General features: G+C 45.4%; 1 protein-coding gene across 2 annotated transcripts; it reads right to left on the bottom strand.

Annotated features, from left to right (window-relative positions):
• Nucleotides 1-609: 609 nt before the first annotated feature.
• Nucleotides 610-10,550, bottom strand: TXNL1 (thioredoxin like 1). 2 transcript variants are annotated; one of them, XM_054293328.1, is made up of 8 exons: nt 10,399-10,550; nt 9,099-9,195; nt 8,601-8,774; nt 8,262-8,384; nt 7,594-7,663; nt 3,120-3,292; nt 1,897-2,001; nt 610-883 (listed from the first exon to the last, which is right to left on the bottom strand). In XM_054293328.1, the coding sequence occupies exons 1-8, from the start codon at nt 10,494-10,496 to the stop codon at nt 854-856; spliced, it is 870 nt and encodes a 289-aa protein (XP_054149303.1). In that variant the 5' UTR covers nt 10,497-10,550; the 3' UTR covers nt 610-853. The 2 variants fall into 2 exon arrangements, with proteins under 2 accessions (XP_054149303.1, XP_054149304.1); XM_054293329.1 differs by lacking the exons at nt 610-883; nt 1,897-2,001; nt 3,120-3,292 and adding an exon at nt 4,995-5,192.
• Between the last annotated feature and the right edge of the window lie 662 nt (nt 10,551-11,212).

Raw genomic sequence — 11,212 nt, 5'->3', positions numbered from 1 at the left:
CTGTGCTCTATGATAAATACTTTATTTGTGTATCAACCTATGATAAATATTTCTATTTGTGTATCAATCTATAATCAATAATTTGTGTGTCAATCTATAATAAAGACATATCTGTACATAAATCTATTATAAATACTTAATATGTATTTGTGTGAAGGTTATCAATCTACAATAAATACTTTATTTGTGTATCAATCTAGAATAAATATTTCTGTGTCTATCAAACTACAATAAATACTTTATCTGTGTATCAATCTAGAATAAATATTTCTATTTGTGTATCAAACTATAATAAATATTTTGTGTCCACCTACCTTAATACTTCTCTTTGTGTACCAAAACAAATAAATGCATACAAATAAAGGTCATGAATAAGATAAATAAATTGAATAATGCTACAATCTGTTTCCTGTGCCCTGATTTGTAGGGGATGAACCCGAGGGGTTCCTGCTGTGCAGAAATGTGGGGGAATGCACCCTAAAAATGTCATAAATGAAATAAATGACCAGAATAATTCTACACTGATTTTTAGGGACTGAAGCTACAGTGTGTGGGGTAACAGTGCAAACAAACTCTGAGCTTACTTGCAGGTGCCCTGTGAGCTCTCAGCAGCCTGGGACAGCCTCAGGTCCTTCCTGCAATAAGAAAATGCACCTTGGCAAAAGTCAGCGGTTTTATTTACAAATCCAGCAGCAGGAGGAGAAACAGGAGGAGGAGGAGGAGGAGGAGACGAGGAAGGTGCTCCAGCTAAAGCAATGATTTATTGGGAATGGCAGCAAATCAAAGGGACAGTCCCTGCTTATGGCAGCACTTATCCAGGAATGGAGAATGAAACTAGGCTTGCCACGGCTTCCTAGTGGCTCTCTCCCTTCTTGCCCACTACCTGCAGGAGGAAACAGCACAGTCAACCTTCTTTGCCAAAAATTCACTTTTTTCCCCCCCAAAAATCCCCATTTCCCCCCCAAAATGCTCAATTTCCCTGCCCCGCAAAGCTCCCTTTTCTTGTCCCCAAAACTCCCTTCTATGCCCATCAAAATTCGCTTTTTTCCCCCCAAAATTCCCTTTTTTCCCAAAAATTCCTTTTTTTCCTGCCCCAATATCCCCATTGTATGGGATTTTGGGATTAAACAGGAATTTTATAAGGAAAAAACGGTAATTTGGGGGGAAAAAATGAAGTATGTTACAGATGGAAAATGGTTATGTAGAGGAAAATGGAAAAAAAAGGAGAAAAAAGGCAGAAAAATTAGGAGAAAGGAGAAAACATGGAGGAAAATGGGGATTTTGGAGAACAATGGAAATAAATAGGCAAATTAAAGGGAAAAGTAGAAAGCAGGAGAAAAAGGGATTTTCATGTCATCCCTGCACTAATACCTACAGCTGCTCCACATGTGGGAGCTGAGCAAAAAAAAAAGGGATTTTGGGGAAAAGTGAGAGGAGAAATGGGAATAAATAGGCAAAAAAAAGGGAAAAGTAGAAAAAAGAGGAGAAAAAAGGGAAAATATGGGAAAAGGCAAAAAAAAAAAAGGGAAAAGAAGAATCACTGGCAGCCAGTGTTTCCAGTCTGGGAGAATGAGGGAGGTCTAAAATCTGCGTTTATTTTAGAACAGCAGAATGATTTTTAATGATCTTGAGTGGCAGGGAAAGGCAGGAAAAGCTGTAAAATTCCTTTATTAACTTATTAGCAGGAGAGAAATGAAGTTTTAGTTAAAAAAAAAAATTAAATTTTAGTTTTGCTGCTAAGAACTAAGCAGTTAATGTAGGTGTCATGTTGGTGTTAGTGCTTTTAACCTGCTGAAAACCTGTGTACCATAAATACTGAAGCAGTTTATTTTAAATTAAAAATAAATGAAATAAACTACTTTATTTAAAAATAAAGAATCAAAGCAAGGGGCTCACTCGTTTGAAGTCGTTCATGTTGGTGGCCTGCACTGGAGTGCCAATAAATGTGAAATATGTGATTCTCGTCGTCTCTTCGTCACCATGATTGGACTGCACAAACAACTGCCACGGGGAAAAGCCAAAAGAAGGACTTTTAAAATTTCAGATTTTAACTTTTAGATTTTAATTTCAGATTTTAATTTCTGAACAATGCTTTTGCCAGGATTTTTTTCTGAGAGGCCTCAGGAACAAAATGAATAATTATGTGCTGCTGTGCAATGCAACAGGTGCATCTGTGATTGGTCTGATGTGGTTGTTTCGAATGAATGGACAATCACAAGATTTTATTCTCATTCCTTTCTATTCCTTGCCAGCTTTCTGATTAAATCCTTCTATTATTTTACTATAGTTTTAATAATATATACATCATAAAATAATAAATTAGCCTTCTGAACCATGGAGTCAGATCCTTGCTGTGGGGATCTCTACTTGTCAGAGTGACTTTGAGAAAAGTTCCAAAGTCTTTTTCCCAGCTTGAAGAAGGAGTCAGGGCTCTCAAGGTTGTTTATTGGATCTTATCTAGAAAATTCTTTTTCTTGTCCAGCAGGACAGTTCCAGGCACTCTCTGTTATGTCTTTATACTAAAAACTACATGTACAATATTTACAATTATTTTCCAATACCTATCACCTGTGTTAGACAGTGAGCTTCTACTCTAAACCAATTTAAAAGTGCCACCATCACAGCAGAAGATGGAGGCCAAGAAGGAGAAGGAGAAAGTTCAGTTCCCTCCATCTTGCCATGCCAAAACCCTTAAAATCAACTTTTCTGCCTTGTGATAACTTCACTATTATTCTGTTTAATTTGTCCTGACTTGCAGATCTTCACCTGAGGTTGGGAATTTGCTCCATGGGTCATAAACAAACCCACACGTGTTTTGGGCCCTGAGCCCCTGGCAGGGGTCCTGGCTGCTCAGGACAGAGGGATGTGCTGGGTTCTGGCATTTGCACACCTCATCCCATCTCTTCCAGCTGCTCCAGATGTGGGAGCTGACCATATCACACCTTTATTTCCATTACACACATCTCAGTCTCCTATTTAGCAACGATTCAGAGAGCAGCGCTGTTTCCTGGCAGCCTGTAACCCCCAGCTGGGATTCCCCACAGCCCCAGGCTGGCAGGGCTCTGACAGAGAGTGAGCAACATCACAGCAGTGACATTCCCGGCGCTGGTGGCACTCACAGTGACACTGTTGACATTCTGGAACTTGACGTAGCGCAGCTGCACGATGCCATCCTCCCTGATGTCCTCGGGGCCCAGCTGCAGCGCCTGCGTGGGCTCGCTGCGCTCGGCCTCCTCAAAGTCCATGGAGCGCGGCAGGTTGATGAAAATCTTGATGGATTTGGGGCCCTGCCCTGGGACACACAGGGAGTGGGAATTACAGTCCCAGGGATGGATTTGGGGCCTGGGACACACACAGGCAATGGGAATTACAGTCCCAAGGATGGATTTGGGGCCCTGGACACACACAGGCAATGGGAATTACAGTCCCAGGGATGGATTTGGGGCCCGGGACACACACAGGCAATGGGAATTACAGTCCCAGGGATGGATTTGGGGCCCTGCCCTGGGACACACACAGGCAATGGGAATTACAGTCCCAGGGATGGATTTGGGGCCTGGGACACACACAGGCAATGGGAATTACAGTCCCAGGGATGGATTTGGGGCCCTGGGACACACAGGCAATGGGAATTACAGTCCCAGGGATGGATTTGGGGCCCTGGGACACACACAGGCAATGGGAATTACAGTCCCAGGGATGGATTTGGGGCCCTGCCCTGGGACACACAGGCAATGGGAATTACAGTCCCAGGGATGGATTTGGGGCCCTGGGACACACAGGCAATGGGAATTACAGTCCCAGGGATGGATTTGGGGCCCTGGGACACACACAGGCAATGGGAATTACAGTCCCAGGGATGGATTTGGGGCCCTGCCCTGGGACACACAGGCAATGGGAATTACAGTCCCAGGGATGGATTTGGGGCCCTGCCCTGGGACACACAGGCAATGGGAATTACAGTCCCAGGGATGGATTTGGGGCCTGGGACACACACAGGCAATGGGAATTACAGTCCCAGGGATGGATTTGGGCCCTGGGACACAGGGAATGGGAATTACAGTCCCAGGGATGGATTTGGGGCCTGGGACACACACAGGCAATGGGAATTACAGTCCCAGGGATGGATTTGGGGCCCTGCCCTGGGACACACAGGCAATGGGAATTACAGTCCCAGGGATGGATTTGGGGCCTGGGAGACACACAGGCAATGGGAATTACAGTCCCAGGGATGGATTTGGGGCCCTGGACACACACAGGCAATGGGAATTACAGTCCCAGGGATGGATTTGGGACCCTGCCCTGGGACACACAGGCAATGGGAATTACAGTCCCAGGGATGGATTTGGGGCCCTGGACACACAGGCAATGGGAATTACAGTCCCAGGGATGGATTTGGGGCCTGGGACACACACAGGCAATGGGAATTACAGTCCCAGGGATGGATTTGGGGCCTGGGACACACACAGGGATTGGGAATTACAGTCCCAGGGATGGATTTGGGGCCTGGGACACACACAGGCAATGGGAATTACAGTCCCAGGGATGGATTTGGGGCCCTGGGACACACACAGGCAATGGGAATTACAGTCCCAGGGATGGACTTGGGGCCTGGGACACACACAGGCAATGGGAATTACAGTCCCAGGGATGGATTTGTGGCCCTGGGACACACACAGGCAATGGGAATTACAGTCCCAGGGATGGATTTGGGGCCTGGGACACACACAGGCAATGGGAATTACAGTCCCAGGGATGGATTTGGGGCCTGGGACACTCACAGGCAATGGGAATTACAGTCCCAGGGATGGATTTGGGGCCTGGGACACACACAGGCAATGGGAATTACAGTCCCAGGGATGGATTTGGGGCCTGGGATACACACAGGCAATGGGAATTACAGTCCCAGGGATGGACTTGGGGCCTGGGACACACACAGGCAATGGGAATTACAGTCCCAGGGATGGATTTGGGGCCCGGGACACACACAGGCAATGGGAATTACAGTCCCAGGGATGGACTTGGGGCCTGGGACACACACAGGGATTGGGAATTACAGTCCCAGGGATGGACTTGGGGCCCTGCCCTGGGACACAGGGAATGGGAATTACAGTCCCAGGGATGGATTTGGGGCCCTGGACACACACAGGCAATGGGAATTACAGTCCCAGGGATGGACTTGGGGCCCTGCCCTGGGACACAGGGAATGGGAATTACAGTCCCAGGGATGGATTTGGGGCCTGGGACACACACAGGGATTGGGAATTACAGTCCCAGGGATGGATTTGGGGCCTGGGACACACAGGCAATGGGAATTACAGTCCCAGGGATGGATTTGGGGCCTGGGACACACACAGGCAATGGGAATTACAGTCCCAGGGAGGGATTTGGGGCCTGGGACACACAGGCAATGGGAATTACAGTCCCAGGGATGGATTTGGGGCCTGGGACACACACAGGCAATGGGAATTACAGTCCCAGGGATGGATTTGGGGCCTGGGACACACAGGCAATGGGAATTACAGTCCCAGGGAGGGATTTGTTGCCCTGCCCTGGGATACACAGAGGGATTGGGAATTACAGTCCCCAGAAATGGCAGAACCCAGCCAGGAGATTGCACACACTGCACAGTGGCTGCTGGTTTACTGTAAAATATGGGGAAGATTTCAGTGGATCTCACTCTGGCCTGGAATTGAATCCAGGTGTCTCTCTCCAGGCTACCAAACTATGAACACTTCTATTTGTGTACCAAACCACAATAAATATTGTATTTGTGTATTAGACTGTAGGAAATATTTGTGTATCAATCTATAGTAAATACTTTATTTGTGTGTCAATCTATAATAAACACTTCTACCTGGGTACCAAACTATAGTATATATCTGCTATTTCTGTATCAATCTATAGTAAATACTTCATTTTGTGTATCAAACTATAATAGTTATTTGTATCTATAAGAAATGCTTCTTTTTGTGTATCAAACTGCAATAAATAATTTGTGCATCAATCTATATTAAATATTTCTATTTATGTATCAAACTGCAATAAACACTTCTATCTGTGTATCAAACTGTAGTAAATATTTGTGTATTAATCTATAACAAATATTTCTATTGATGTATCAATCTATAATAAATCTGTGTGCATCAAATAATAAGAAATACTTTATTTGTGCATCAAGCTGTAAGAAATACTTCTATGTTTGTATATCCACCTATAATAAATATTTCTATTGTGTATCAAACTATAGTAAATATTTGTGCATTAAACTACAATAAATACTTTATGTGTGTATCCACCTATAAAAATATTTCTATTTATGTATCAATCTACAATAAATAATTCTATGTGTGCATCAATCTGTAATAAATATTTCTATTTGTGTATCCACCTATAATAAATATTTCTGTGTGTATCAAACTGCAATAAATAATTTGTGTATTAATCTATAATAAACACTTCTATGTGTGTATCAACCTATAATAAATATTTCTATTTGTGTATCAAACTATAGTAAATATTTGTGTAACAATCTATAATAAATATTTCTTGTTGTGCATCAATGTGTAATACTTCTTTGTGCATCAACCTATAACAAATATCTCTATTTGGTGTATTAAACTACAATGAATTGTGTCTCAATTTATAATAAATGCTTCTATGTGTGTATCAATCTATAATAAATATTTTATTTGCATATCAAACTATAGTAAATATTTGTGAATCAATCTATAATAAATCTATGTGTGCATTAAACTATAAGAAATACTTTATTTGTGTATCAATCTGTAATAAATACTTCTATGTGTGCATCCACCTATAATAAATATTGCTATTTGTGTATCAAACTACAATACTTTATTTGTGTATCAATCTGTAATAAATATTTCTATTTGTGTATAAATCAACAATAAATCTGTGTGCATCACACTCTAAGAAATACTTTATTTATCAATTTATAATAAATATTTCTATGTGTGCATCCACCTATAATAAATATTTCTATTTGTGTATCAAACTACAATAAATAATTTGTGTATCAAACTCTAAGAAACATTTCTGTTTCTATCTGTGTATCAATATTTGTGAAATACTTCTATTTGTGTATCAATCTATAACAAATATTGCTATTTGTGTATCAATCTATAAGAAATACTTCTATGTGTGTATCCACCTATAATAAATACTTTATTTATGTATCAATCTACTACAATCTATAATCAATAAATACTTCTGTGTGCATCAATCCATAATAAACATTTGTATGTGTGCATCAATATATAATAAATACTTGCAAATGTGTATCAATCTATAAAAATACTTCTGTGCGTATCAATCTATAATAAATATTTCTATTTGTGTATCAGTCTATAATTAATACTTGTATCAATATAAATACTTCTCTTTGTGTATCAAACTATAAGAAATACTTTGTGTATGAATCTATAATAAACATTTTGATTTGTGTATCAGTACTCTTTGTGTACCAAAATCTAGGAAATACTTTGTGTATCTATAATAAACTGATTTGTGTGTCAAACTCTGATCTTTGTCCATCAATCAACAATAAATAGTTCTATGTGTATCACTCACCATTGTCTGGCCCCTGCAGCTTCATAGAGTAAAGCTTGACAGGCTGACTAAAAGCTACAGTGATGAGCAGCTGTGGAGGGAAAAAACCAAAATTACACACTGGTTTGTGCACTTGGAACCAAGCCAGCACAGGAGACAGGGATAGGGCAGCTCTGGAATAAAAGGCTGGGCTCACTTCCCCTGTTCCACCCATCCTGGGCCTTTACTGCCCCGTGCCTGGGCATTCGCAGGGTGGAAACCTTGGGAGCCTGCAGGAGAACATCCCTGCATACATGGGCAGCACTCCCTTTCCTGCAGGCCCCCAGCCCCTCAGGAGAAGCCCCTTGGATCCCCGTGCAGCCCCTGCCCACATACACCCCTGTCCCACGTGCACCCCTGTCCCCGTGCAGCCCTGTCCCTGTGCACCCCTGTCCCCGTGCAGCCCTGTCCCCGTGCAGCCCTGTCCCTGTGCACCCCTGTCCCCGTGCACCCCTGTCCCCGTGCAGCCCTGTCCCACGTGCACCCCTGTCCCCGTGCACCCCTGTCCCCGTGCAGCCCTGTCCCCGTGCAGCCCTGTCCCTGTGCACCCCTGTCCCCGTGCAGCCCTGTCCCACGTGCACCCCTGTCCCCGTGCACCCCTGTCCCCGTGCAGCCCTGTCCCCGTGCAGCCCTGTCCCCGTGCAGCACACCTGCTCGTCGCAGTCGGACTCCAGGTAGGAGGAGTCCTTGCGCAGGCAGTTCTCGAAGCCGTGCTCGTCGCTCTCGTTGAGGCACTCGCAGCCAGCCTTGTTGATGAAGGGCAGCAGATCCATCTGGGGACAGAGAGTACAGCTGCTCACAGCTGGGACAGCCACAGCACGGCACACAAAATGTTTTTTATGACTAGGGACATTCTTCATTCTTAGGAAATGTGTATATGTCAACATTTACATGTCCTTAGGCAGCTCTGCCTAAAACCCAATTATTTGACTTCAAGTAATTTGTTTTAACACTTGAGCTACACAACAAAGCTCTGGGGAGCTACTCACATATCCTTTAGGGATGTCAGTGTCCTCGCTGTTGCCAGGATCGTTCTCCAGGTGCTGTTTGATTTTGTCCTCCAGGCCCACAGCATCTGCTCCCTGGTACTGGTCAATGCGCACCTTGTTCCGGAAGAACAGGAACGTGGGCGTTGCTGAGATGTTGTTGGTGGCAGCCGTGCCCTGGGAGCAGATGTGAGTCCCAATTAGTGCTTCAGGCAGTCTCACCTGCACCACTGGGAGCTACCCAGTCCCACCAATAAACCCATTTATTTCATTTTTAAAATTTATTTAATTCCCCCTAGTGCTGTGCGCAATATCTATGTGGGGCTGAGGATCAATGAATTTCTGTGCTTTCACACTGCTCCAAGGCAGGGCAGCACAGCAGGGATACTTCCCTGGCAGGGATTTGTTCTCCTAGTTTGGGAGCAGTCACTGCAGGGCCCCTGTGCCCTCCCTGTCCCCTGTGCCCATCCCCGGGCAGCAGGAAGGTTCTGGGGCACACACCTGGCACTGGTGCACGTCCACCTCCAGGAAGGTCGCCTGTGGGTATTTGTTGCTCAGGGCGTTGAAGGCGGGCGCGATCCGCAGGCAAGGGCCGCACCTGTGGGCAAAGCGACACTTCCATGAATTCCATGCCTGGATTCTTTGTCAGTGCCTGCCCCAAATGGAATCGGAATGTTCCTGCTCCTCCCGACATCCTGCTGTAAAAGCAGCCCCTCTGCCTGGCTGCCCGCTGCTGATACAATGAACTATGACATTTGGGAACCTGCAATTTATTGTCTTTATTTGCAGCATTTTTACCACAGTCCTGCTCAACAAAGTGTTACAAAGGGAAAATACTACTAACCAAAAATTCATATCTTTAGCCCATCCTGGGAAAAAATTATATTTACACACAACTTAAATATTTAATGGTCAACACGTATCAAATTGTTCCCATAACAAATCTCATTTACAGCTATAACCAGTTATTCCCATATTTATTTGGTCCTGGGAGGACAGAGTTGGTTTCTTTTGATTTAATAGCATTGCTTTGGATGAAAATGTGTATTTTTAATTTATTCTGCGTCACCAAAAGTGTAGGAAGTGCTCAGCTGCACCAATTCCTGTAAAGGGAGTTTCTCACTGAGAAAGAGAAACGAAAAGTGGAATAAAAAAACCCCAACGCAGAAAATTGGCAAAAAACCACCCATAACTAAGAGGCAGCAGCCACAAAATAATGAGGTGCCCTATGAACCCCCAAACCCCTGAGATTATCACTATTCTCCCTAAATTCACAAATTAACGGGGATAATTCAGATATCGAGGTTTATTTGGTAACAAATTCATCTCGATTTCATCACAGTCGCACCTCCCTGCTGAGAAGTGGAAAAGGGATAATCTACATGTCCCGGGCAAATGGGGTGCGGATCAAGGCAAGTTTTATGGGGCAAAAGATGTTTTTGCAAGTTTTAAGTTGTTTTTAGTGCTGTCCGTGCCTTGTTCCCATCACTTTCCTGCCCTTTAACGGGGCTTTAAACCAGCGCAGCCCCTGCTCCCTCAGAGCGCCTGAGGGATGGCGGGTCCGCGGGCAGTGGGTTCGGCGGGAAAAACGGGAATTTATCCCAGGATCTCGGAACATTGTGTTAAAAATCACGGAACTTAGAAAGGCGCTGATGCTGCGATTGCACTGACGCGTTCCGGAGCGCCCCTCACGCTGCAAACCGCGCCGGGGAAGCCCGAATAAAAACACGGCAAGAGCGGAGCCTTTCCCGGAGCCTGAGACGGAACGGGCGCGCAGGAGCCGCCCCCCGCCCTCACTCACCCCCTCATGGTGAATTTCACCACGGCCAGGCGGGAGCCGGCGGCGCTCAGCTCGGGCTGGAACTCGGTGTCGTTGGCGATCACCTTCACGCCCGCCATGGCCGCGGGCCCCGGTGGCGGTGCCGGGTGCGATGTGCAGCGTCACGGCGGGCAGGACGCCCGGCATGCACCGCTGGCACGGGCGCAGGCGCGGCCGCCCCGCTCCGCTCCCTCCCGGCCGCCATCTTGGGGTAGGGCAGTGCGGGACCCAGTGACGTCACCGGCCGCCATTTTGGGAACGGGCAGTGATGCCCCCGGCCGCCATTTTGAGAACGGGCAGGCCGTGAGGGCGCCCCCTGGCGGCCATTTTGGGAAAGGGCAAGCGCGGGAATTTTGCGAAGGGAGTCGCGATTTTAAATACCAAAATAAAACTTCAGTACTAGTCTCGTCATCAACTCGTTTTTTGGTGACGTTATGGGGATGACTGATGTAAATTTTTGTCACCTTACTGAAATTATGCTTTTTAATAAAGTCGCGCCGTCGCGATACGGAAAAGAATTGTGAAATAAACACTGAAGCCAAAAGGGGGGGAATAAGACATAAGTGCTTGTAACAACCACAAAATAAAACCAAAATTAAATCCAGGACTTTCTCCGACACAATTTGCAGCGTCATTCCTGACAACTTCCCAACGTACTTTAGAACCATGAGCAGCACACCCTTTCCTGCAGGCCCCCAGCCCCTCAGGAGAACATCCCTGAGGGCCACTTCATGTCACTTCAAGATGCCTCATAATTCCGTTTTTCCTGCTAAACACCAGGAATATCCCCAGCACT

Source organism: Melozone crissalis, unplaced genomic scaffold, assembly GCF_028551555.1.
Source record: "Melozone crissalis strain CALT ecotype California unplaced genomic scaffold, PUWL_Pcris_2 ptg000136l_1, whole genome shotgun sequence".
Lineage (NCBI taxonomy): Eukaryota > Metazoa > Chordata > Aves > Passeriformes > Passerellidae > Melozone > Melozone crissalis.
The sequence above is the reverse complement of the archived record's forward strand: the minus strand, read 5'-3'. Positions and strand labels throughout refer to the sequence as shown.